This window comes from Clinocottus analis, unplaced genomic scaffold (assembly GCF_023055335.1).
Source record: "Clinocottus analis isolate CAN_PGR_092001 unplaced genomic scaffold, fCliAna1.0.p SCAF_14, whole genome shotgun sequence".
Lineage (NCBI taxonomy): Eukaryota > Metazoa > Chordata > Actinopteri > Perciformes > Cottidae > Clinocottus > Clinocottus analis.
In genome coordinates this window covers 8,670,083-8,697,569 of record NW_027175865.1, presented here as the reverse complement: position 1 = coordinate 8,697,569, position 27,487 = coordinate 8,670,083, and the positions used below count along the sequence as shown (strand labels likewise).

At 39.9% G+C, this 27,487-nt stretch overlaps 1 protein-coding gene across 5 annotated transcripts; it reads right to left on the bottom strand.

Moving 5' to 3' along the window:
- Nucleotides 1-1,373: 1,373 nt before the first annotated feature.
- On the bottom strand, nucleotides 1,374-27,000 carry spire1a (spire-type actin nucleation factor 1a). 5 transcript variants are annotated; one of them, XM_068575467.1, is made up of 19 exons: nucleotides 26,529-27,000; nucleotides 23,026-23,057; nucleotides 14,298-14,591; nucleotides 12,105-12,230; nucleotides 10,758-10,832; nucleotides 10,364-10,528; nucleotides 10,074-10,160; nucleotides 9,212-9,341; nucleotides 8,385-8,426; nucleotides 7,591-7,638; nucleotides 7,268-7,425; nucleotides 6,982-7,063; nucleotides 6,721-6,869; nucleotides 5,775-5,798; nucleotides 4,429-4,566; nucleotides 4,261-4,331; nucleotides 3,542-3,569; nucleotides 3,278-3,441; nucleotides 1,374-3,190 (listed from the first exon to the last, which is right to left on the bottom strand). In XM_068575467.1, the coding sequence occupies exons 1-19, from the start codon at nucleotides 26,872-26,874 to the stop codon at nucleotides 2,932-2,934; spliced, it is 2,418 nt and encodes an 805-aa protein (XP_068431568.1). In that variant the 5' UTR covers nucleotides 26,875-27,000; the 3' UTR covers nucleotides 1,374-2,931. The 5 variants fall into 5 exon arrangements, with proteins under 5 accessions (XP_068431568.1, XP_068431572.1, XP_068431569.1 ...); XM_068575471.1 differs by lacking the exon at nucleotides 8,385-8,426 and adding an exon at nucleotides 5,349-5,378; XM_068575468.1 differs by lacking the exon at nucleotides 5,775-5,798.
- Nucleotides 27,001-27,487: the final 487 nt, after the last annotated feature.

Here is a 27,487-nt window from a genome sequence, read left to right as displayed (position 1 = left end):
GTGTGTGGATTCAATACCGGATGCCTAACCAAATTATTATCAAAACACACAAACTGTGCAGAATGACACATAAAACCCAGCAGAATGTCTAAATTCAAACAACCTAAAACCTTAAAATGTAAAAGAGTATGTTACAGTTGGGAGTAACTTTCCATCAGTCGAGTCAGATGTCATATGGTTCACTCGGTTAGTCAGAGCACTATTTCAGAACAACCTGTGAAACTTTTTATTGAGCTGAAATAGACAGCCTATGCAGACTGTTTATTGACCGTTTGCTTGCTGTCTTTCTGTAGAAACCAGTGTGTGAGGGTCCCCCGTCAAGCAGGTTATTTTAGGTCTATATTACTAACCCAACAAGGGATAGCATTTCATTTCAAGCCTAGTGTGTGTGTGTGTGTGTGTGTGTGTGTGTGTGTGTGTGTGTGTGTGTGTGTGTGTGTGTGTGCACGCGCACACAGATGACGTTTGTAGTCAGAACTTGGAGTAGGAGCATGAATGTTGCCATAAATATCCACCAGTATGTCACCTTAACCTTACCCTAAATTTCACTGTGTGGGTGATTAACAAGCATCTCAGCTATAACATTCTTTTGAGCTTAATCTGAATATCCACTAGGACTTCTGTACTACTGTGTCGCTAGAGAGCAATGTAATGTATAACACACACACACCTTTGGTTCTCATACTCTGAACTACAAAAATGTTTATTTTCTTCTTTGAAAGAAACTACAAGTAGGTATACTAATCGAGGAGTTTCCCCGCTGTGTCATGTGAGAGGCCTATTTCCAGTCTGTAACTTTACCCCTCTGTGTTAATGTGATGGACATGGGGATTTCAAAGGTTTATACCTTTACAGCCAGAAGTGGAGCAGAAATGCTAAGAGATTTTGCCAAAGTCTTATTCAGACCAGAAAGCTATTCAGATACAGGATGACTTTAAAACTACAACGAAAAGCTTTTGTTTAGGCAATAATGCAAAAATGTATTTTGATTTAATAATAATTGAAAAAAACAAAGATCTAAAAGAATTAAGAACATATAAGTTACACTAGAGCAACTTGCAAGTAGGTTGCTCATGTAAAGTCACCATTTTTAAAACAGCAACTGTTAGAGGCTCAAATACAAAGACAGTTGTTGTATGACAGGATAGTCAGATTCATTCTGAATACGGAAATAACTTAAAATGCCTTCCATACACAACTTCCAACACCTGATGTTCCCAAGACCACAGAGTGTTGTGAAACGCAACAGACCGATTTATTTTCATTATAGCTGTGTCGCCCTCTGCTGCCACATTTAAAAAGTACATTTCGCACCAGGTTTTAAATTCTGCTCAAAAAGGTCATTGAGCCAAAGTAAGAATCATGATGTTTTATTATAATTTCTTTGACAAAAAAAAAACAAAAAACAGATCACAGTACAGCATGCATACATTCCTTACAGAGGTCTAAAATAAAACTGGTCAGATGTACGTTTCACTGAACTGGTTAGGCTTAGTGCTCATTTGACAACTGTCACCAAACACACTATATGAGTGTGTGTGTGTGTGTGTGTGTGTGTGTGTGTGTGTGTGTGTGTGTGTGTGTGTGTGTGTGTGTGTGTGTGTGTGTGTGTGTTCATAATGCATGTTCAATGACAGTTATAAACTTGTTGCCTACATTCAATTAGATGCAGCGTTTTGTTTTAGTCATTAGTCTATCACACGCATAACCAGTCACACATTTTCATTCATGAAGAACTCTGGGAAATGGCATGATGGACTCCCCCCGCCAAGAGGTGAAAAATAAAAATAAAAATTATGAATTAAACAAAAACAATAATTGGTCTAATGAAAGTGCTATTTTGTGATTCATGAGTAGTTTAACACTGAAGAGTTTATAAACTATACAACAGAAATAAAATATTATTACATTGACAAGAACAAAACACTAATAACGTTTTCAGAAAAATAATTTCAAATAAAGAAAACTCCAGAGGCAGAAATCGTAAAACATGGTAAAATTATACTTTTACTTAGTTAATTTTATATTAAATTTTGAACAGTTAAGATTTACAGCATGTACACATTCAAAATTCTACATTTCTGTGCTTCTGTTGCCTAGCTTGAAACATTGAAAGGGCAAGAAACCTGGGATTACCCTAAAAATGTCCCCCATTGAGTTTATAACACATATGTACAATAGGTCCATAACTACAAAAGGCATTCGAAGAAAGAAAATTACATTTTGGCACCAGGCACAGAATTGAATTTACATTAAAAGTACTTGCTAACCACTCCCCCCCCGGAAAAATAATCTGACTATCCTCACCCCAACGGGTCAGCCCCTACAACATGAGAAAACAGTACATATGCATTTAAACTGGCTTAAAAAAATGAATGATGTTACATTTGGCATAATTGTTGTTGGAAGAATAAGAGGGGATGGCAAGAAGTGGAAGGGGTTTGCCCCAACAGACCTGACAGGAAGATCTACAGTGCATTTCTGTCAAAAGACAATCTGTTGCTAATCCTGAGCGCTAGAAGTAAACAGGAACTGTAAAATGTATCCAAAACCCAGATTAAAGAGGGGCCTACAATAACATATCACTTCAGCTTTTGGCTTTCTGTATCATCTGATTCTGCTCTTATGTCAAATATACATTATCTTACCTGGTTTACAATAACAACTTCAGCAACGAGAAGATTTGACTGATTTTTTTGTATAGAAACATGGCTCTTCTTTCTTATCTGGCAGCTACCATACAGTCCTGACCAGTCACGACCAATCATAGCCTGCCAACTTTTCCTGAGACAGGGTAAGGTATAAGAACCTTTCGTAACTTTGGGGTGGGATGGACTGGCTTCATTGAGGGGGTTGTTTTTTTTTTTTTTTCATTGAACAACTTAGCTCTATGAGAGGCGTAAAGAAAAGTGCAAAGGGCAGTCCCACTTTCTACACCTCCTTGATGCTGCGCTCCGAGGGCCTGAAGTTGACCGAGTTAGATGACGACATATAGAAGGATTGGGTTTTGCGATTGAGACGGGCACGTTTGGATGCCACGCACAGGCTGCGCCTGCTAGAGGTGATGATCTCCATGATGAACTTTTTGCAGTCTACACAGATCTCCATGCTGACCCAGTCCTCAGTAAGCTCCTTGGGCAGCTCCGACTCGTCCTGCGACTGCCCTTCTTTGCTGCCGTGCTTAGACAACCTGAGGACAGAAAATAAATAACTACTCTGACAAAGCATGACATTTCCTCAGTAAATGAAACTAAATGGGAGTTCTACAGTAACATACTTGTAAACACTTCTGCGTAGGCTGTTTCGGCTGTGTCCAGACCCGAACGGGTGATTTTCTGGCGCAGCAGGAGCAGACGCTCCACTTGCCTGTTCTTTAGCCACAGCACTGGGGCCCAAAGAATAAATGGGCAGGGTGGAGTAGGGTTTGGATGGCAGTCGCATCTGAGAATATAAAATACAATAAAATGCTTTTTGTGTAGAGGGAGGAAATTCTAAAATGAGTGTTTAAAAGTGTGTTCAATATAAATCAACAGCCGCCTACCTTTTTAGAACACTGGGAACACACAGACCTGCAGAATACAAAAGTTAGCTATTATTTATTATGAACATAAACAGAAGCTATCCTTGGAGCAGCACTTCTCAGACTCATGGTGGACGGTTTAAGGCTTAACAAGAGATATCGTCTTTTTTATTTCACACATTGGGTCTCAAAACGATTGGATCAGAGATCTGGATGTGCTATGCTAGTAGCAGCTAGTGTACCTTCGAGTTGGTGGCTAAAAGCAGAGATGAAAAGCAGGCTAAAGGAGTCTGGGAATCTCAATTATTTATAACTCCATCCCCCAAATTGTATGCATTTCCGAACTTCCCTTCAGAGCCACAAAAGGCTTGATACAACCATTTTCAAATTCACAGTAGTAGTCTGTCCTGATCCGCCGGATGGTTTGTTACACAAAACCATCTGAGAAGCCGCCTTGGACACAGAAAAGAGCAGGCACTTCCAAAAAATACTTAGCAGGGGATTGAATGAGCCAAACTTTTACAGCCAGTTGGAAGAGGAGCAAAACATATTTTTTTCTGGAGAAAAAAGTGTTCAGTGCTGTGCTTTATTTTCTTAAAATGAATAAATACTCATCAGTTCAGATATAACCGTTGCTATTGCAGCATTTATGCCCATCTCTGTAAATGCCGTCCTAAACCAATATTTGCTGCTCTGTGTCGTCTTGCTCACACTTAAGCCAATTCAGTTAATAAGTTTACCTTTTGCAGAACTGGCAGGTGTAGGACCAGGTGAAGAGAGAGAACTTCTTGGTCCGACATGAAAAGCAAACCTAGGGGGAAAAGTATGTGTGAGGTGAACAAGGTACATGGCATCTGTTGTATTAAAATGATCCCTATGTTAATGAAAATCCTACATGTGGCATCTACCTTTCCTTTCTTGAGGGCCGTGTAGATGTCTTTGTACTGCTGGAACTTCTCCAGCTCTGCCTTGACCAGAACTTGTCGGATGTGCATCACCTCCTCCACCGTCAGAGCCAGACACTCCACTGGGTAGCAGAACTCCTCCTGGGGGAAAAAAACACATAATTAAAATCAGCAAACTACCGGTACATATGCAGATTCAGAACAAGAGTGGAACTGCGACAAGTGACGATATCTGCTGCCAATGAGACACCCGTAGCCCACCACTTAACCAAAAGACCTAGCATGCGATAAGATGGTGACCACATTCATCTTCTGTGAACCACAAATGAAGCTTCCACTGACAATGAACAGGAAATGCAGAGCATGCTGGTGATGAAACATGCCCGTCATGTTGGTGGTCCACTATTTACTTTCTTCAAAATCTGTCAGTGTTATCCAGCGCAACATGTAGAATTATCTTTTGACGTTACGAAATGTCTCTTTAAGTTTATTATGACTGTTTTATAACAAATTCCACACTTCCAATTTGCAAGTGGACCCCCATCGCGGTGCATGCTGCTGTCGCCAGGAGATTTGTGGCATTGCTCGGAGCCTACTTAACATATTCATCCATCTATTGAACATCTCCGTAGCAGAGCATCCAAAGTCAAAGCTCAGAGAAGTTCTTCACCAATCATTTACTCTCACGCTCTTCCAGTTGGAGGCTTGGATTAAACATTTTAAAAAGTGAGACAATTTTGTAATTATTAACTGTTCATTTCCTTTCAACATTCCCGTGACGTTTCCAGAATGCCACAGATCTCCAATTCACACAAATGGTCATGACACAAGGTCCCGTTCATCTAAAACAAGTCTATTGGAATACCCACAGTGCCACACACAGTGTTATGTGCCCTTGAAGATATGCAGTAATAGTGACATACCGTGCCCTGAGCACCGCTAGTAGCTTCCCCCTGACCAGCAGACAGCGGGAGCATGGCATTTAAACATATGGGACCTTATATTCAAACAAGCTAGGTTGCAACTATGTTTAATCCAATTCAACACTTGACGAATCCATTAGAGGACAGAAGAAGAGTTCAATGAAATGGCGGCATTCATAACTCATGACTGCAGGATCACAACCAGTGACTGGGTCTGATGGTGCAGATTTACATCTTTCTTTCACGAGAATGGGACAGACACAAGGTCAGTGACCAACAAATTAAAATCAGTTAACCCTTGACTCCAAAGGGACGTTTGTGCCAAATTTAAGAGAAGTTCCCTCCAGGTGGTCCTGGGATACTTTGCTCACAAAAATGGAACAAACATACAACCCAAAAACAAATTAAAAGAGGTCACTCTGTTACCTTGGCACTGGGATCCTCCATCAGCTGCAGCATTACATGAAACAGGAAATGACTGCAAGTAAGTCTTCAGTATGAGACAGCTAACCAGTGTAAACATGTTAATGATATTAAATGAGTAACAGGAAGATCTTTGTTCTAGTTTCCCTCCTTTTATTTAACATTTACAAGAGAAATGTTTGAAATTTTTAATTTAAAAAATAAACATGGCTTCAGGTTATGGAAATCACCCTTTGATTCCAACTAGAAAACTGTAATTGTGTGTTTTTTGATTACCTCAATCTGTCACAAAGAAGTTTATTATTCTTATTTTCAGAGACCAGGATGTAATCACTAACATCGTCATAAAGTTAAAATGAGACAACTTTTCCTAGAAGAGCTGTCTCCTCCAGGGTTTTAACTGTCATTTCTTTTGATTTGATGATAGAAGTTTGCAATTTAACTATAATGTCGTGCAAATGAACCAATTTCATCTGAATCCGCATCATACGGCGGCCTGTCCTGTGTTTTCAATTATATCCATCAACCTCACGAGAATCATACGACCGGCGCAGTTACTCAGAGAACCAGTGACCTCATTGGAAAACGAATGACCGGTCACAGGACGGGAGTAAATTCAACAGATATGTTGTACGTACCCAGTGTTGTTAGTGCGTTCAGAGTTCATTCTAATTGTAATTTCCATATGAGCTGTAAATACTTTAGCAGACTCTCCTTTTCCTTCTGTTACTGGTATATTTTATTATTTTGACCAAAAAGAGATGCTGATAAGAGAATAATCTTAATTATACCAAATAAATAATATAATTGACCATCTTAGGTTAGTCACCTAATATAAGTACATTTGCCACTGGTGTAGTAAGATCAGTCACTAATGCAAGCTCTGTCATCTACTTTAGAGTCTTTATTCATCCAGGCTGTGATAATATAAGTCCCACAGTTTACATACCAAAGACTTGGAGCTCTGTCTGGAGGGCGGTACGAAGGGACAGACATTGGTGGGGGCCTCCTTCTCGATTGAGTGCCGCCTCTGTGGAGACCGACGCTTGTCTGGCTTGTCTTGTTTGGTCGCCGACACAGGCAAGACTATTGCAGGAACTGGATACACGCGACAAAAAATAAGTAAATCTTATGAGGACGACTTCGACATGTTTGTAGTGATAAAAAAAAAAGAGAAAAAGAACGTAATATATTCCAGGTAAGCACTTACCGTTCTTCCCTATGACTGACTCTGGTGACGTGTCCTCCATCAAAGATGTGGACCTACTGGAGCTGCTCCGTGTGTGCTCCTCCTGTCGACCAGAAGATTACACTCAACCAGTCACATGACATGGATCCCTTTAAACTACTTTGAATGTCAAAACAGAGTTCATTTAGGTTTTTACTTTTTTCATGTGGAAACATGATCAACATGTTTCAAGAAGCTTAATTGAAACCTGATTAATAAGCGGGTGATGATTATCTTATGAGCACAGGAAATAAATCAGACATCTTACGTCAGATTCGGAGCTGTCCAGCTCAGCTAGTGTGGGCGCTTTGAGCAGCCTCTTCCTCTGGCTCAGGTTCTGGGCACCACCTTGGTTTGGTCCCAGCAGGCTGCTACTGTCCAGAAACTGGGTGCTGACAGCCAATTTCCTGGGTGCATCAGGAGTGTCTGCGGATGAAATAAACGAGTCAACTTTTCTCAAGAATAATCTCTGTATCGTTACTTCATGATACCACAGAGTCAGCATACACAGCCCATATGCTTATATTACAAATTCTCTCCTCAATTGTTTAATTTAAAAAGGGATGGAAACTGAAAAAGGCTCTTCTTTACCTGAGCCACGGAACAAGTCCTGAGGAGTGCTGATGCTTTTCCCTGCACCTGCAAATGAATGAAGGGAGTGTAACCATTAGCAGGATGACGTGTATTCATATTTTCATTCCTGACACCAGCTACACGCACACACACGCACACGCACACACGCAAACACACACACACACACACACACACACACAACGTGGGGGAAGTAGAACGACAAGGAGTGCAGCAACAGTGGGTAAGGTTATTCCCATACATCCATCTGGAATATTGTCATCCTACGACACTGTAGTGACACATTCAGACGGTCATCCGCCGTTCAACATTTCACCAGCGTTATGCAATTTGTCATATTCCTCAGTGAGAACGGATTAGGGTGACAAACAGGGCAGACTGGCTGTAGGGGCAGAGTGATGATCTGTAATCTCAGCCTGCTGGCTCTGTCTCAACGGCTATCCCTCATCACCTAGACCACAGATGGTCCCCTGTGAGTAACCCCACGCCGTCATTCATAACATGACTACAAATAAAATGCCTGCGCTGAAGATTTGCATTTTTATTCTACCTCCGAGTAAAGACCGAGGTGGCAGTTTCACCCAGTCCGAGATTTAGTTGCACTGTGTTGACCAATCTTTTTCCACAGGTACAGTAGTCGGTGACAATAGTGTCATACACACAACACAAGCCAGGAAAAAAGAAAAGAAAAGGGTGTGTTCAAATCATAGAGAAGCAGGAGCTAACACTAAAATAGCCTGGAATGAAACACAACGTGCAACAATAGGAACACAATGGGTGACGTGAAACTTTACCTGATGAGTCAAAGCTGTAAGATGTGCTAAGAGGTCGCATGACTGACAGATATGCCAATGTTTTAAATTAAGGAAATGAGAGCAAATAGGAGAAAAAGAAATCCATGAGTTAAAATGGATGTCAATGAATAATCCAAGTTTAAAAAATTGAAAATCTAACATTTCAGAGCTGCATTATGTTTAGGAACAACAGGTTTGCCTCCCATGTATTATGCAACCACAGCTCCACATTACGCTCCTAAACCCCTTTACAAAAAGGTGCCTTGTGTAAACATAGCGCCGGAGGGTATAGCGACCGACAACATGTTTGCTGTTTTATCCGATTAAAGCCTTTAATGGTTCGAACATTTTATCTAATTATGATGGCTGCATACCAAAATGATTCTCTACCTCCTTGCTTTGAAAAAAGTAACATCAAAGAGCAACATTACAAATAGAAGTTTTATTTTTAAGTCCGAACCAAAAAACTTGAGTTAAAGAGCAAAATTGTGAGTAACCACAACTGTTACTTTAGCAGTTCAGGTCAGACAAACAACTCAAAGCTCCCAGCTGCAGTCAAAGTGATCCATGAGCAAACACCGTCTTCTGATTAAGTGAATAGATCGATGTAGGAAGAGGGCTGTTAGAGTAATCATGATGGATGTGGTAAAGTCATGTTTAAATGGTTTTTGTAGTGAGAGGTTGGGTTCGGCTCGTAAAGCAGTAAGTTAACAGGCACTCTCGATGATAGAAACAATCAAGGGAATTGTGCACATTAGTTTTTGCTAAATGACTATTTGTGCATGACACCATTAGAATGTCAATTTGTACAGTTGTTAGCAGCTTACCGAGGCGGCTTCTGCGGATCATGTCCGGGGAGACCGGCCTGAGCTTCCTTTCAGCTTTGATGCCCTCCAGCAGTCGCTCGTGGAGGCTCCGGGGACGTGCCGGGTGAGGTTTCAGTTTACGGGCCGCAACCTTTCATGACAACCACCACACCAAGTGAGTACTCATCAAAGGAGTGCATGTTATGTAATCGCATTAAGTCAGTGGTACAATAAAGTTTTCCCTCTGAAATATTTTTCTTCGCAAAGAACCACCTAACTAGCACACAACACTGCTGAAAACTCAACTGCTGCAAAAAATGCTTGTTTTTCTTCTAACAGTTACTGATTGCATTGATAATATGCATCTTTAATATAAACTTGGTTTATAAAGTTATCTATGTCACTTTAGGAACCACATATACATACATACATACATACATACATACATACATACATACATACATACATACGACTAATATTCTTTTTATTATAAAAAAAAATTACTTTAAGCACCCGCATTTGACCAACTGCATTAAGTCATCCAGCTCTTCAATTCAAAGTTGATCCCTTTGTTAACAATAACAGTCTGATATCTGTTCATAAGACACCATGTTCCCTATGTTAGGGAACATATAACATGCCAGTTGGCATGTACTGGGAATTCCAGTGAGCAAGTAAAACAACCGGAAATAATAGTTTGAATGCACTGACAAATTGTTTGTACAACCAGGTTGAATATAGATAATTACTAAATTAATTCCTCTTAATCTCTTTAAACTGAATATTGGCAATACATCTTATATAAATATTGTATGCTGAATATGGTAAAGGTACAACTATAAGGTTGATTTGCAGATTACTGTCACCGTGTTGTTGTACTCACAGGGTTGAGAGGCGGTCTCGATCTGATAAAATCAAGAATGATGTCATGAGCACTCTTCTTTAACCTCGGCGGGATGTCTCCATTCACCTGCAATGACAGTTAAATTTAATAAGGATCAGGTTTGTTTTTACTGCTTTTTAATACATGCACTTAAGGGGTTGTATAAACCTGCAAAGAGAAAATACCATTGCAACATGGGAACATGTGACTATTTACATAAACAGGGGGATTAAAATGCTTATCCATCCGTTTCAATTTATTAAAAACTAACAAAAATAATTTTGTTTTACCATGACTTTCCGCAGCTTGTAGCGTTGGGAGCGGATATCATCCATCAGCATTTCGTAGGGTGTGAGCTGGTATTCAATGGGTAATGGGTTATACTGACGCTCCTGAACCTTCTTCAATTTGACACCATCTCGTAGATCTCGCATCACCTGCACCCAGAACCGTGCCTAGTGGGGGGAAGAAAAAAAACACCTGACAGGATCATTACCACAGTCTATAAATTATGTGATTGGCAACACAGATCTCAGAGAAAATAATCCACACGGACACACACCATAGTTATACACCGTGAATATATGATGTCTTGCATCTCACCGTTTTGTCGTCCTCTTGATGTTGTGTCTATGTGTTGTCTTTTTTTTTGAGCAATAAAAGAACAAAAAAAAACCCTCTTACCCAATCTGCATTTTGCAGTTCATCGAGGTCTTTAACAGGTTCGTCCTGAGTATAGCCTTCCATTTTTCGAAGGTTCTGACCAAGAAAAGTTAAAGGAAAAGAAGAACAAAAAAATACATAAAAATGTATTTCCATTGTCATCATATTAAAAAATACTGTACCACCGGCAGACTGACAATACTTTCAATACAGTCCCACTGTGGGACTTATTAGTCCCACAGTGGGGAAATGTATTATCCCATCTTTGGTATTTTAAGGAGCAGTGAGCTGGCCCTAGTGAAGCGTTCAGGGAGCAACTCTGGGTTCAGTGTCTTGCTCAGGGACACTTCACCATGCAAACAATGGGGGGACTGGGAAACGAGCCGCCAACCTTGTGGTTGCAGGACGACCACTCTCCATGAGCTACAGCTGCCCAGCATCTTTATTAAAAGTTGTTAGAAACATGATTTACAATATTTCTCGGATCAAAGAAAGTAGCTGCTTTTCTTCTCATCATTGTCACATCTATTCATCCACACCCACATTTCCTGATGAAACACTCCTTAAATCTAATCTTTTTAAACCATGACAACTACCTGTAGCTGACTGACACCTTTCACAAAAAAACAACGGTTTTGGTTTAATTCTAGATGGGCGGAACAGACAGGGGAAAGTTAACAAGACGCTCATACACACTGTCAGAGAAAAGAGAAGGGCAACAACAGTGAGAGAACCTGAAGGAAGTCTCACTGACTCTCCTAATTTGTAACCACGTGGGATACCGTATGGTTACTTATTAGCATCTATCCAGTGACGCTCAGTGTGACAGGGAGTACAAAGCAGCCCACATGTCCTGGGGGTCCCCTCCTGTAAGCTCCTTACGTTGCTGTAACAAGGTTAAACTTGATTCTATAACCATATATTACATAAGGTTATTTGCATGAGTCAAGACCAGAAAACAAGGCCAGAACATATGGCATGAGTGTGTACACACTGTGAGGCATAGCTACACTGTCTGGGCTGTGGGAAAACGTCAAATGCCTACATCTTTTCCAAAATTAACTCAGAGTACCAGTCAGTGAACAAGAATTTTATTCCATTTAGGCTTGACAGACATTTTGATAAGTTTGTGAGATGTAAAAGGAGTTCAATGTTTTGGAGGATGACTCATCAACAAAGTATTCCGACTTTGGATGAGTAGCAACTAAGAAAAGTGAAAAGTTAAATGTTTTAAGTTACTTTCTTATAGGCAAATATATTATCAATTGTTGTATAAAATGGTAAAGCGCACGCAAATGGAATAGTTTGTAACTTATCCTCTCCACATTTATGAATAACCCGCAGATGTCACATGCCATAGTTTCTTACCTCTTTGGCATTCTTGATCTTCTCCAGAAAGGTGTGAAGTTCTCTTGTCTCGGCATAAAGAGCACGGCACACGGCCTGGTAATGACTTGAGGCGTTGGATGTTCTGGGTAGGTGGGAAGAACATAGCTGTAGAGAAGAGAAGGAATTAAGTTACACACACACACACACACACACACACACACACACACACACACACACACACACACACACACACACACACACACACACACACACACACACACACACACACACACACACACACACACACACACACACACACACACAGCATTTTACTAGGCTTTTACTTTCCAGCTGTTAGAATCATCGACTACATTTTTAACAAAACCCAGGCGATGTAGCAACAAGAATTAGAGTCTGCAGCTCAGTCACAGCAGTGCTTCAAGCTCGATGCTAACGCTAAAGTCAGCATGCTAACATGCTCAAGGTAAACTGTAGACTTGCTTAACATGTTCACCATCTTAGTATAGCATGCTAACGTTTTCTAATTAGCACTAAACACAAAGCATAGCAGAGGCTGATGGCAATATTATTAATTGTGCAGATATCAGTATTTTATTAAACTGAAATGTTGGCCTGATGAATACACTGGTTGGAGAGTTTAAAATCGAAAATCCAAGTTATTACTATTCATCTTGAGGAGAAATATGAATGTCTGTATAAAATGTAATGTTACATCCCAAATAGACCAACATGTGTGGCTCAAAGTGATGCAAGACAAAACATCAGGGGATCACCAGCAGCACTATCGCAGTGAAAGAATTTCCCCTGCGGCAATAATGATTTCTTCAACACCACAATATGAGTTCTAGTTTCATTATAAAGCTTTCTCATTGTAAAGGTGTTGCTTGCTAACACCTGCAGTTAGTTTGTTAATATCACAGTTAAACTCTGGGGATAATGACGGTCTGTACAATGTGCCAATTCATCAACAATTATTGAACTATTTTAAACTCAACCAATGTTGTGGTTTTGGCAGTTCAAACCTGTTTGTCCAGTTTGACCTACAGAACTAGCCTGATAGTATCACTTAAGCAGCCTGGCCCTCATGGCATTTGACAGTAAAAATATGATAAACACCATCTGCCAGAGCAATGGTATACTGGCCAATTATCTCCAGTGACACAAGGAGAGAAACCAGACGAGTGACATATTCTGATATTTTCATACAGGGCTTGGCAAGCCACAGGAATGTCTGACTCAGCACAATGTCTTCTTCCTCGTCCTTTGAAGGGAAAATCACATGTAAAATGACACCTGAGCAGTCAGAGTCTTTATGAACAAGTTTAAAATACAGCTGCATTGTGGTTTTCACAGCTTATGCCAACAATGATCTGTATAATTATACAGATAATCTGTAGGTGAATTATATTTTTTTAGATATTACAGTTTGTGCCAATGGTATAGTTTGGAGATTCGGTGTTTTATTGAAGAGCTAGCTCACTATGACAATGGGTAAAAACAGCACATTCAACGTCCAACTACTCCTGTCTTAGTAGGATGCTTCTCCAGCAAGTCCTGTCATCTTTCATTAACTTCACGTCTTACTGAACCCTTATCGACCCAAACTTCCTCTAGCAGAGCAGCAGAGTACAAGTAAAGGAAGGAGGTCAGTCAGGAATGTGCTGTAATCTACTCGAGCCATGTCATACCACCATATTGCAGTTCACACTCAAGAGGTCATTGTTGGAGGAATTAGGAGTCAGGCAAGCAGCAAACAGACCTATTGTTGTGTTATACACTGGGTTTATTATATGGAAGAACAAACTGTGAAGGTTTCTCAGCCTATTCCCCAAATACCGGCGTGTTTACACAGCTATAATTACCAGTCTCATATTCACAAGCTCCTTCGGGAATTTGCAGCATGACAGCCCTCATGAGGGGAATCAGGGGAGTGATGTGTATGCACTGCGCCGTTAACAGATCCAATATAAAAATGGCATAAAGGAAATATTTAAAGCAAAAGGGGAATCGGTACATTTAATTAACCTAATGTGACTTTGTTATGAATGTGAGGATTCTACTTTTGTTTCAAACAGATGTCATTGCAATTGCATCTTATTGAAAATGCGCCATCTGCACTGATCAACAGCCTCTGAGCATCTTTCACCAGCTTTTAACAGAAAAAAAACAGAATAGAGCTGTTGTGAAATGTTCTGCCACCCAGCAACCTACCGTAAGAAGGTCTCGATAGCTGCGTATGCTGCCGACAGAGCTGGTGGTGGAGGCAGAGACGGACTCCTCTTCCTCCTCCTTTTTTTCTTTATCTTCTTCTTCTTCCTCATCACACTCATCCTCCTCCTCTGTGGCTTCGTAGCCCTCGTCAGGACAGGGGTCACTCTGGTTTTTGTCGGCGTTGGTCATCATGTCGATCAGGCGCTCCAGCGGCGGACTGAGTTCACGCTCCTCATTTTCTTTGAGGCCATAGTCTAGAGCTTTGTAAATCATGATACCCAATGAGTCAATGACCTGTGGAACAATGGACAGATTTAATGGTGTATATTAGTATTGGGTAGTGAAAATAAATATATTTCACAAATCTATAAGAGATTTCCTTTCAACCAAGTTTTTCCAGAGACGATGCAGGATTGGATCTGACTATAATAAAAGACACCCGCGGCCCGCCCTTTCACAATATCACACAATTTACTCTTTAGCTAAATATGAAAGACAAAAAGAATAACTAGAAATTGAACATTCAGTTATACACGATTTAACTGTTGTTTATCTTGACAATTAAGTAGGGAAGCAAAGGGACCCTTCTAATTAAACAAGGGTTATTAAATTCCATTTTTCCTAAACGTGTTTAGTTTACTTGCTGCATCAGTGACAACATTGTGTTCTTTCCAACTGTCAGACTACACCGTTTGCTATCCGGTATGTTCATTATATGAAAGGCTCTATACAAATTTTATGTTGCCCCTGCTGCTCTTTAAATTTTGGCAGATTGTAAGATCCTCATGTACAGACCAAAATTTCTGATCACCCCTGACTTTGTTAGACAAACATTCTTAAAATCGTGAAAAAAAAAATGTAATTCACCTGAACAGACAAAGACAGTTTATGGCAATAAACCAGATGTGAAACAAGGCCACGGTGTTCCTCCAAACAGCGTGATTATTAGCATAATCTGGGGATGATTTCATTTCATCACTGCTTCCCCTCACTAACAAGCAGGGTATGACCCATCCTTTATTCTTTGCAGTTTGTTCCAAAATGTCTCAAACAACCACCGCACGAGACAAAACAAAGTTGTTCTTTCACTGCAGCATGACAAGATGTCTCTGCTGTGCAACGTCCACCCCTGACAACTTAATCAATCCACTGCTCTAAATTTAAGTATATCAGCAAGATGAGTAAATTATTCACACAGGACAGTAGCTCACTGAGGAGGGTCTCCGATGGAGTAAACTTTGACCAACTTCTTTCAGTGCGTGAACTTCAGCACTCATTTGAAAAGGTGCAAGATCTGGAGCATTTCTAGTGACTCAACATGTTGACATTACAATATATCTTGACATAGCAAATAGTTCTTTGCTGCTACATTTATTCTCAGACATGTAAAATACAGCTAATTTAAACTGACACTTTACTTCTTTCCAGCACAAAAAAAGAAATGTGCTTGTGATCCCAATATTAGTCTTGTGATATTCAGTACCTGCCAAAGTCTCAGATTTGATTTTATTACATTTTTCTTAATACAGCACCACAGTGCACTTCCAGACTGCAAGAAAATATACTGTTGCTTACATGCCTTTTCATAGTTTCCAGTTTTGCATTATATATTTCTTGTCATTGCTTCTGTAACATTCAACAAGGGAGTCGTGTCAGTGTGTAACTGCTGTGGCTGCATGGTTTGCACAAAATTTGTATGTAGACAGACTGCCTGCTGAAATGCATTTGTTTGCGCAGAAGTAACACCTCAAAACTATTTTGAATTTGCTTTGTTGACGTAAGAAGATGAGTTTTATGTGTTGCATACAGTGAGTTATTAGTGTGCCGTGTGTTTTTATCCAGAAAGGAATGGAGCGTCATTGTTGTATTTGGACACCTCCCTTTTTCAACAAGAGTGTTGCTTTGGCTGGTGTTGGAGGGCTTGGCCTGCTATGCTTGGCTCAGGGAACAGCACCTGCCTGTGGTGTACTGCACTGAAGGGGAGGGAGTTGACTGAGCATGTTTGGGGGAATTGACAGCAGCAACAGAGGCGGAAAATCATTACACAAGAGGCGTACTCGAGTTTAAACTCAACATACCAAGATGCTTCCTGTAGATCATTTTTTTAACATTGATCATTTTCCTAAACTATAAAAAATATGGGGATATCAAAATTCAAAAAGAAATGTTGATACGGTTGCCAATAATTGCACATAACATGTCATAATAATTTTAAGTCTCTTCATGTTTGCACTAAATCACCTGACAGCAATGGGATTCTGGTTCTTCTGTGACTCAAACCACTAAACTGTCAGTTTTGACTTGGCTCCTTGCTCACGGTCTAACTATAAATAAAAATAACCACCTCTATTAATCCGATTCTTTTTCTGAAAAAAAATATCAGTTTCATGGTCTCCTACTGTTATCATTCATCAACTATCTCTGTGTGCAGCTGATAATCCTGTTCCAGGGCTAAAATAAATATCCTATTCCTTAGTGTCTCATTATGTAACCTTATAATCCATCCGTATGACAACATGCGCTCTAGTCGCCGGCGATGCTCGGGACTGCTGGAGTGAGAGACACAGCACCAGGGTGTCATTCATGGGCCGCAGTGACGTAAAGATTTACATTAGACCATGTACAATCAAGTATTCATATGGAATTCAAGCAGTTGCCGATGTCTAATCCAGTATAACATTTGCAATATACTGTCAAGGCTTGAGTGGATTTAGTTTGAATCCAATTTCCATGCTAACACAACACGGCTTGTAATAATTAACTGCTCGTGGTTTAGCACAGAAAGATTGTTTCACATAATTAACCAAAAGCACCGTACATTAATCTGGTTCTTCTGACGCTCCTGAACGTAAATAATGACAGTTTGGACTCAATTCGGCAAACACACAGTTAAGTCCATGGATGAATGCCTAGAAAAGGAGGAGATAACTCCACCCTGTCACACCACCAACATGGCCGTGTTGTTACAGCTTCACAAATTCATTAAAGAATGGCATCAAGTCTCCTATGAGTTCGTGTCAGATGGAATGGGAAAAATACCTCTAAAAGTACAATTGATAATCAGCGACCAGGAAAGAGGAAACGTTAAATCCAGTTTCTAAATGCACCTAAAAATATAATTAGAAGACTTGTGACACAGAGAAATGAGGCGAGGAGGCGATGCAGAGGAGGAATGAGGTGAAACAAGTACGCGATAAACACTTAGGAAAGACTGCCAGAAAATCCACTGGTAGGTTTTAGTCATAGCCAGAAGTGTTTGGTGGCGAACCACTAATTGAAACCAGGCTCCCACCCAGAATAGGTTGACACCTGCTCGGGTGGATGAAATCCTCAAGCAGCTATTGCTCTAGCTTTGACCAACTAACTACAGTAACACAGGAAATCACCTACATTACCAAACATCTCAGGAAATTCAGCGGGATGAGTCATCCGAATCTTAAACTAATGTAATTGTATTGTGTGCAAACAGAACTGTGGGAGTGGAGGGAGATATGTATTCAGAGAAAACATTTCTCACGCTCCACAAACAAATAATCGTGCTTTGGATCTGCATGACATCCCTGCCTGGCAAAGAGGGGCGTCAGGCCTATGTTTTCCAACAATGAGTTGTTTTATACTTCAGAATCTTTGTCTCATATTGAAACTAGTGTCGGAGGCATCTTGAGACTCAATGACTAGTAGGAAGAGACTTTTTTTAACTCAGGATTGGCAGGAAACAAAAGGTTATTTGTATTTCTTTCCGTATAGATAGAAAATACTCAGGATGTGGACTTTTTTTCGCCGAACAGAACCTAATTATTTGTAGCCACACAACAAAAGTGCTGTTTTTTTAACTACTGAAAAATGGGTCAAGCTTTACACTCAACATTAGCCTTCTTGAAAAAGAAAAAAGAAATAAAGAGGGGCACATAATTATCAAACATCTGTTTGGTCGACTTTTGCGCCAAATAGCTCAAAAGGGCAAGTTTGGGCAATCGTGAGTAGAAATGCTGTCTCTGGAGAGGCTAAAACTTGTGTATTTATTGTGTGTGCTTCTTTCTTGATCAGAGAATCATTGAGATCATTGCTTGGAAAATAAATTCATGAATGTGAGTACACCTGGTTTGATGAAAGTTTAATATCGTAAGTAAAGCTTTGATAAACTGCCATTTTAATTCATACGGGACAAAGTGAAAGGCCAAAAACAAGACTAGGTTAAAAAAAATAGACACAAATCCTTTGTTGGATAAACTGGCTCAACAAGCAGGGCGAGAGGAGCAACCATATGATGGGGAAAGACTCAGTGAGTCAACCACTACGCAGATCGGCAAAGAAAGACGCTTGTGGTAATGTTAATGGTGCTCTTCAACACAAACGTGGGAGAAAGGAAAAAATCTGGCTAATGTGTTTTAGCATACATATCTGTTTATAGAAATATACAACTACTCCTCATTTAATCAATTCAATTTATATCAGTTGTCATATTTATGTCTATAAATATGTCATCTAATAAAGCTGATGAACAGACAATCATCCGAGATGATTTTAGATTTACAAGCTCGGGCAGGTCTGGGAGAGAAGGAGTATCTCAGAATACATTGTTAACAGGAACACTTTACTACTCCTGTCTGTTCATCAGCTGTATCAGTTGTCATATTAATAGCCATAAATATAACAACTGATAGAATTGAAGTCTGTATTCTTGCTGACTTGAGCCACTGGAATGACGTAATTCTTTGAGTTATCGCAGCACATTCTTGCCTTAACAGCCCAAAGCAACACTGTGACCATCACAACAGACAGCGAAGCGTCCTTCAGCTTGCTGCAGTAGTAAAGCAAAGCCATCATTACACAGACTGTTACATAAGCAGAGCTAAATCTAGAGATCTTCCACCACAAGAGTGGATGCTCAGCCTCCTCCAATCTGACGCATTACTATTCATTGTGGGACAGAACACTACTCGCTCTTTTGTATCCGCTTGTTGCTGTCCACTTTGCATTCATATGAAGTCAGCTGGAAATTACAGAAGAGGACTGAAAAAGTCCCTCTGGACCAAACAGCCATTATGTGACATAGTTTTAAGCCATCATGGTGGAATAAAGGTTGAAAGTAGAGGTGCAGGTAAAACCAATTTAATATATATATATATATATATATATATATATATATATATATATATATATATATATATATATATATATATATATATATATATATATATATATATATATATTATAATGTTATATTGCTGCGAAAACATCATCTTCAAACAACTATGTTTATTAAATTTGTCGCCAAAAAATAAAAAAAAAATTATTTTTTTTTAAAGGGGTTGTATCAACATAAAATTCAAGTTAAATCACTTGAGCATTAAATGATCTAGCTTGTTGCTTAAGAAACCATATTCATCAGCTGTAAAAGCTAATCGTTTCATCTAAAATCTCAGACTCCCCACATTGGCTCAAACATGCAAGAAACCCAACTCTGTGACAAAAGAGAAAGAGGAAAAAACTCAAAAACCATTCCAAAAACCAAACTGGACCTTATTGCGACTTAAAAAAAGCTAACTTTATAAAGCTGACCAACTGAAGTGGAAATTAAATTAATCTCTCAGGGCTGATCGGACCAGAAGAAAACAATATAGATTTATTTTGTGTGATGTAAACAGAATACCCTGACTCAAAAACCTCAGACTACTCAATAAATGTCATTCCTGTAGTTTGCTTGCTGTGAATATCTTGATATAGGCATAACTGTAATGCGAGGGGGCTGCAATGTGAGCTGCATGAGTGCTTTTAAGTGAAGCTGTCAATGTCACAAAAAATAAATGTATTGATTGGAATAAAAGCAGGACATAACAATTAGGTCACTAGTAAAAACTGAGTGCCAGTCACTCCAGGGGACTATGTCTGCTCTCAAAAGTCAGACAACCAACCCCTCACACACAAAGACCTGTACTTATGTTTAAACATTTAAACAGTCTGACAAATATTCAAACTCTACAGCCATCATTCAAAAATGATGAAAGGAAAGGACATCTTATTATTATTATTATTATTTCTATCATTATCAGTTTCTCTGGAAATGCGCAGTATCTCATCAGAGCTGACAAGAGTAAGAAACGGCCTGTTTCGAGCCAGAGCTTCACGTGGAGACACCTGCACTTCCTGTTCAATCAGCTGCAGAGCGGATGCCAGGACTGTTTACATGCAAAAATATGCACTGCTCTGCAGAATCTGAGCCAAACAGCCAAATACAGCTAACCTCACCGTGGTCTCTCTGAAAACTACGAGGATTAATTTCAAAATCCAACACTTTTATTTTGTGCATGAAGCTGGCAAACCAAATATCTCAGCATAAAAATTAACAACAGGGATCCGGGCAGACCTGGAAGACTGGAGAACAGGGTACTACAACTAATCTTGTCTTAATCTTTAACAGAGGATAAACTGGGTTGAGCTTGTCCTGAAGGCGACAACTTAAGATGCAAGTCTCACACTAATTATTTTCCTTGTAAGAAATGTGTACCACAAGCCACAAAGATGACAACAGGGCACAACAAGTAAAATACCAGTTTGAACTCAAGTGACCAATGGGTAACTTGTTTGATATTATTGATGATTAGCTCCAAGTGTCCAAAGCAGAGAAAGGCATGAGAGAACTCCATTTACCAATATGCTGACTCACTTCCACAAGGGACGGAGACAAACAAAACACACAACGCCGAGACATGAGGGACGATGTGCTTTGGCCAAAATTTGACCATGTGTGAGAGCGTTGCTGTGTGTATCAACAACAAAAGGGGTAACACTGTTTGTGTGAGTCTATGTGTCCACTAAATTTATTTTCCGGAATGATCTGGATATAATTAGGTCAAGGCAAAGCACTAAAGTGAATTTATAGTTCCAGTTAATGCTTAGAATATTAAATTACATTGATTGCATTAATGATAACACGTTCATAACAATGATGCTCACATGTTTAGCAAGGATAAAGAATGCCATGTTCTCACATCTGTCCCAAAAGGTTCAAACTCTTAATTCCCTCTATAATATATATATATATATATATATATATATATATATATATATATATATATATATATATATATATATATATATATATATATATAATTATAATGTTATATTGCTGCGAAAACATCATCTTCAAACAACTATGTTTATTAAATTTGTCGCCAAAAAATAAATGTGGTATGGGAATGAGTCACAATATAATAAGTGTTATTAAGTTAGTTGTTCCAAATGTGTTTATGGTTGTTCCTCTGCTTATTTTGGACTTGCAGTTGTGACAAATTGCGAGCTTCAAGTGTTCCCCCACTCACGCGGCAGAACCTCCACGGACTATGGTGTCTTTGCTCGGAACATCAACATCTTCAAACTGTGTTTGATAGTCGATAAAAGGTTATTACCAATAATCAAGTATTCCAAATTATTTCAGTCTCAGTCAAAATGATAGACGGACCAACATTGCCACTGTGGGTTATGTTCAGCATGTGTGACTGAAAATTAATTGGGAAAAGCAAGCTACCGAGTCTAAATGAGAGCTCACACAAAAGACATGTGATTATCTCTTTGCTTCAGTTATCAGTCCATGAGAATAAAAAAAAAGGTGTGTCCTTAAAGTTTGGCCTTGTGGTCGATTCTGTAGGATTGTAATGTAACGGCACAAATAGCCGTTGTGCAAGATGTTGCCAACTTCCAACAAACTAGCAAGGCAAACACACCCCGTTGATTCTTAGTCACACAGCATGAGCAAAGACCATGATACAAGGAGGAACTCCATATCAACTGCCAAAAGAAGAAGAGGAGGAGAAGAGGGCAGGGACTGTCAGCTGAGGTGGAGGAATTCTACTTCAAATTCAGCCATGCAGAAACAAACACATACTGTGCATGCCTGTGATCACATGAACAGCAAGGCAAACAAAAGATGATCAGACTGCTCAGAGTTGACAGAACTCTCTGTGCACTTAGTCTTTGTACACATAATGAAGATTGAGGGCTTATACAGTGCACCTTGCTTAGCCAAACAGACACATGACCTCTTCGCATGGTTTTAGCAATGAGTGTGATAAGTATAGAAAGTAACACATTCAATGACCAAAAAGAGAATAAGTCATGCTCTTCTTTTTGGTGCCTTTTCTTCATCAGAGTGCAGCAAACACAACAAGTACTGGACAAAGTAGAGAGGACTTGTTGCACAAAGCTCACTCCCACTATTGTTTAATGCATGAAAGGGTGCAATGCTTGCGTGTTGGTACATTTAGACGGCTAACAATTAATTTGTATGTTGCATTGGAGCAGTGTCCATCTATGTTTTGACTGACAAAATGATTTCTACCATTTCCTAAAGAAAAATACCACCACTCTTTACCAGCACTCATAACAAGTTAATGTTCATTTGTGTGTCTTTTTTGCATTGCCTCCACAGAGATGTTTTTCTCAAGGCCACTGTCAACAATTTTGCAACACAGTGGCAACACCAGCACCACTTATGACGCAATTGCTCACTTGTGGATTCAGTGGTGGGCACTGAATCTCGTTTCTCAAGTTGTCATAACAAAATCGCGCATGGCTGTTGTGGAGTGAAAAAAATCTGATACTGAATTAACATTCATTGTATCTTAAGAGTAATACATAGTGCCGAAATGCTCTACCAGCATGTTGAAAAGGAAGACCAAATCTCTGAAACTGAACTTGGAGCAATAAAAGAGACTGATGGGACACTCACCTCCAATGACGTTGCAGCTGGTTGGTATTTTTCTGTAATGACAGAACAATAGAGTTATTACACTCATAAACAATTTATATATTATTATTAGTAAAACACACCCTCTGAAGTATTTGTGTACACGTTCTGTATAATTATATTTGACATTTAAGCAGACAGAAAACACACCTCAGTGTTACAGGACATCAAATATTCAATTTGAGTAAAGAGGAGACTAAATGTCGTGGAACTGTAAAGCTCGATTGCTCGACCGTGCCAACAGTAAAATTACACAGTGAATAAATTATTATGTTTTCCCTACAGTCACTGCACACTGCCTGAGGCAAACTGAGGTGTCAAAACCTGCCACTGGGGGCTGGTGGAAGACACTACCCTCTCTTCATTTCCATGAAAACCTCTCTCAACATAGACAGTCAATATGAAGAACCTTAACCTTTCACGTAAACTTTAAGCCTTTTAGAAACAATATAACCAAACACAGGACCCTAAATGGACAGGAAAAAAACTAAAGTTTCTCTTTATTGGACAAAAGAGACCACAAAAGCTTTGGCAATCAAAAGCACACATAATAATCACTGGACAAAAGTGATTGGAACACAGGGTAACTGTCGGTAAGAGTAACGTGTGGGGTTAAAGTACAAATAGGGAAGATAGATGTGTAGACTTTGTCACTAGTCCAGACTGTAAAATTAGGTCATTGCATATAAATGAGACAGTTTGGCCAGATGTGTCATCTCTCTGAATGTTAATGTATTTGACAAACCAGTTTGAATTGAGGCTAAGAAATTTGTTTTCTATGCAGAGTTTAAGGAGACATTCACGGAAAAGACATGTCTCAGCTCAATTCTGCGCAGGTCACCATAAATTAAAGCCAACAGACGGGAGGAAAAAAATAAATAAACAGTCATCCACCAACGCTCATTTGAGAAACACTGGATCCTCTGTTTGTCCCAGGCAAGGAGAGTAGGCTTGGCCAGGGCCCTCATCGCTCAGAGCGATTAAGTCACTGTGAGGCATATTTGGAGCAGTGTGCGGTGTCACCCAGACTATCCCATTCAGTGAAATATCAACCTCTGTGCTACTGAAAAAAGGGGCTTCGTAGAGAGATGGGTAGATGAAAGACCTCTCTACCAGATTCAATCTGTAAAAAAAAAAACATTGTTTGTCTCATCTCAAATAAATATGTACAGACAAGATGTTAAAAACATATTTAAACCCCTTCAGGGATAATTAACCACATCAACTGTATTGAATTACATTTCAGTTAAAATACTGCATGCAACAAATCAACCAAAAATCAACTCTCTCTGCTGATATGAATCATCAAAACTCTTAGGGGTAAACAAGCGTCTCTCTCATTCAGGCACTGCTCTTGGCAACGTAGAGTGGCAGTGAATATATTTCTCCCCATGCTCCGAGTGAATTGATCCAACTGCAGCAGGAGCAGTGCATATCTTGCGTCAATTGAGTCTAAAATAAGCACTTGACTTAGACTCCGTGTTTAGTTCGACACTGTTGTATGCAACACTAAGACACACACGTACTGCAGCCGACATTATGATATAAGCATTGAGATAGGAAAAGGGCGGTTAAGGCCTCAGTAGTGTTGGTGTTCTGTGTGCTGGCCAAATAATGCCACCCTGTCACTGACTCATGTAGGCCATATGTACGTTATACAAGGTTGTTTTTTTTTTTTTGTTAGGGTAGCAACCTCTGAAACGGGACTCAGAGCTACTGAAAGCTTAATAGGTCTCACATCTCTCTCATCACCGGGCCTAATAAGAATCAGGACAGGGCCGAGCTGTCCCAAAATACCTCAGTCACTAGCCAGAGGAGAGGCAAAGGACTCTCCTCCATAATCTCCAAACTAATCATCACATGTATTCTATTTTTGCAGTGTCAAGACTTTCAGGCTGAATGGGTTTCTACTAAGAATGTAACTTACACAGAAACCATCTCAGGTTGGTTTAATATGCTGAGCTAAGGGAGAGCTGGACTGAAGGGTTCGATAGTGAGATTGCATGGAGCGGTGTAAACAAACAGTTAAGGGGAAAATAAGAAACGGTGGCTAATAAGTTCCCAGGAGAGACCGGTTATAACCTTAGAGCCTGAGGCTGAGCCGATGGACACGCCTTCTCCACCCATACCCAACTGCATCTTTTACATATTAATGTAATGCAGTTAAGATATTTGAGAAACTCTGTACATCTCTCTACACACCAAAACTGGTGTACTCGAAGAGGCCTTCAAGGAAGCTCCTTTAAATTAGTTACCAGCTGGTCTTTAAGCCCAAAGTTGGTAGTTGGTCCAAAGGTTGACTGCATGAATCTTAAATCCTCAAGTGTAAATCTATGCATTATTCTATTAATATATGCCAGGATTCAAGTCATTCAGTCTAGAATGATTTGATATAATCTGCCTGATTATGTTAATTAGGGCCATCAGGTACATTAGGGCTGATTTTGTTCATCAACAATAGTTTTGTCTCTAAAAAGGTCTTCATGTTGCTTGTTTTGTTCAAAAGACAGTCCAAAACCCCAAAGTCAAAATGTAACTCTGCAAAAAAACTAGCAAATGAGTGCATTTGAGAAGCTGGTATGTTTGACATTTTTACAGTTTTGCCTTTAGGATTAATTAGCAAAATGGTTAGAACAATTAATTATCTGTCAATTGACTGATCAACTCATTTACAGTAATAATCGTTTCATCTCATGGAACACACCAGCAGGAAAGTAGAGGATCACAACTACAAATGCAGCCTGCAAGCTTACACCTTACTATGTTTACTAAAAAATATTAAAATGGGTTTCCATTGCGTGTAAAACCCCCCTCAGGTGCAGGCAGCCCACACCAAGCACCTGCTGTGATCCAATGTCACAGCACAAATAATGTGGCTGTTAGCAGCAATATGAGTCATCTGCGCTTGTCTTTTTGCCAGAATGTAACCATGGCCTTGATGCTGCTATATGGCTTTGCTCTGGACTGGGCCCAAGGGTGCTCTGCAGTTTGAATTTAACACATGGGTCATTGTTTACTGTAGATAACAGACCGCTGAAGGAGCGTAATTTGAAAAAAGAAACCTAAACCGAGCGGTCCTTCAGGACCAGCCCTGTTAACACACCCTTTTGAATGAAGCAACAATATCAACCATGTTTATAATGTAAATATTAGATTATGTTGCGAGAACAGATCCTGTCAGTTAATTATTGATACACAGCTTTCCTTGTCGCCTCTATTCCCTGCAGCTATGCGGGGATCCGTGATGTATTTTTAATGACCGCATCGGGCGTCTGTAAACAAATTCACCACATGGCTGGAAGCAGACAGACACAACAATATGGCCTCTTTGTAGAGATGCTCGGTTCGTTTGGCCTGTGAGTGATGTGAAGGCAAAGGCTTCATGGTCTGTAGAGATAGCAGTCTTTGTCGGTTTGGCTGCGCAGTTAATCAAACCGGACTAGGATTGAAATCCCGACACCTTGACCCGGGCTCGGTTCGTTTACCTGTGCAGTCTTCAAAGAGCAGTTTCACGGTGCCGTCCCTCCTGATTATCACATCCCCGGGTCCCTCAATCCTCTTCGGGTTGTCGACGGCCGAACCACTGGCAGACTTGGAGCTTTTCCTCCAACGTTTCTGCGCTAAAGTCCGACAGCACTGGTAGCACACAGCCCAGGCCTGTTCCTCGTTTATCGGCTGGCTGTACAGTTTCAGGATGTCTTCCAAGGAGACCTCCGCGGCTCCGTCGCCGCAGTCCATGTCCACGTCTTCGGGGCTCGAATCGGACGCCAAGCCCCGGAGAATGGTCGGCGAAGTTAACATCCCGTCGTCGGTCCCCGGTCGCTTGGCCATGCTTCACTTCATCATGACCACATAATTTGAAGAGAGAGATAAAAAACGAAAGCGAGTTATTGATTAATATTCCAGCGTCTGTCGGGAACGCAGGCGTGAAGCTCTCAGCTGTGTGAACGAGCAGCGTCAACGGTTCACGGTGAGCGACAGCTTGCTGAAAGCCCGTTCCGCGTGGTCCCAGTGCCCGCCGTGTTTACACTGCGCAAGACTCGCTTGTCCATCTTTTTTTTTTTTTACCTGAAAGCGGAACTCGTCATTTTGTAGGCCACTTAACTTCCGCCACCAGGTGTGTAGGCCAAATTCAGTTAGGTTAAAGGGCAAACTATAATTGTGACATATAATGGGTTTAGATGGGTGAGAAGTAACTCACCCAAATAAAGTGTATTTGCAAAATAAGATAAACACTATTCTTAACTGCACAATAAAAACATAATTTATGAAAATTACACAATTTTGCAATCAAATTATCAAAACACTGGTTTCATTGATACTTCCTGGAAAGATTGGAAAGATTTAGAGAATACATAAAAAGGGAGATAGAGAAAAAAAATCTATTTTAGCAAAGGAAACTTAGATTTCGAGTAATTAATTTTAAACACCATCTCTTTGATTT

What these genes read in the sequence shown, in the direction of transcription:
- spire1a (XM_068575467.1), bottom strand. Translation starts at nt 26,874, where the DNA reads ATGGCCAAGCGACCGGGGACCGACGACGGGATGTTAACTTCGCCGACC. An exon ending in GCTATCGAGACCTTCTTACG is followed by an intron (nt 12,231 to 14,297) that starts GTAGGTTGCTGG and finishes TCTTCTCTACAG; the next exon opens with CTATGTTCTTCCCACCTACC. An exon ending in ACCTGCCAGTTCTGCAAAAG is followed by an intron (nt 3,570 to 4,260) that starts GTAAACTTATTA and finishes TGTATTCTGCAG; the next exon opens with GTCTGTGTGTTCCCAGTGTT.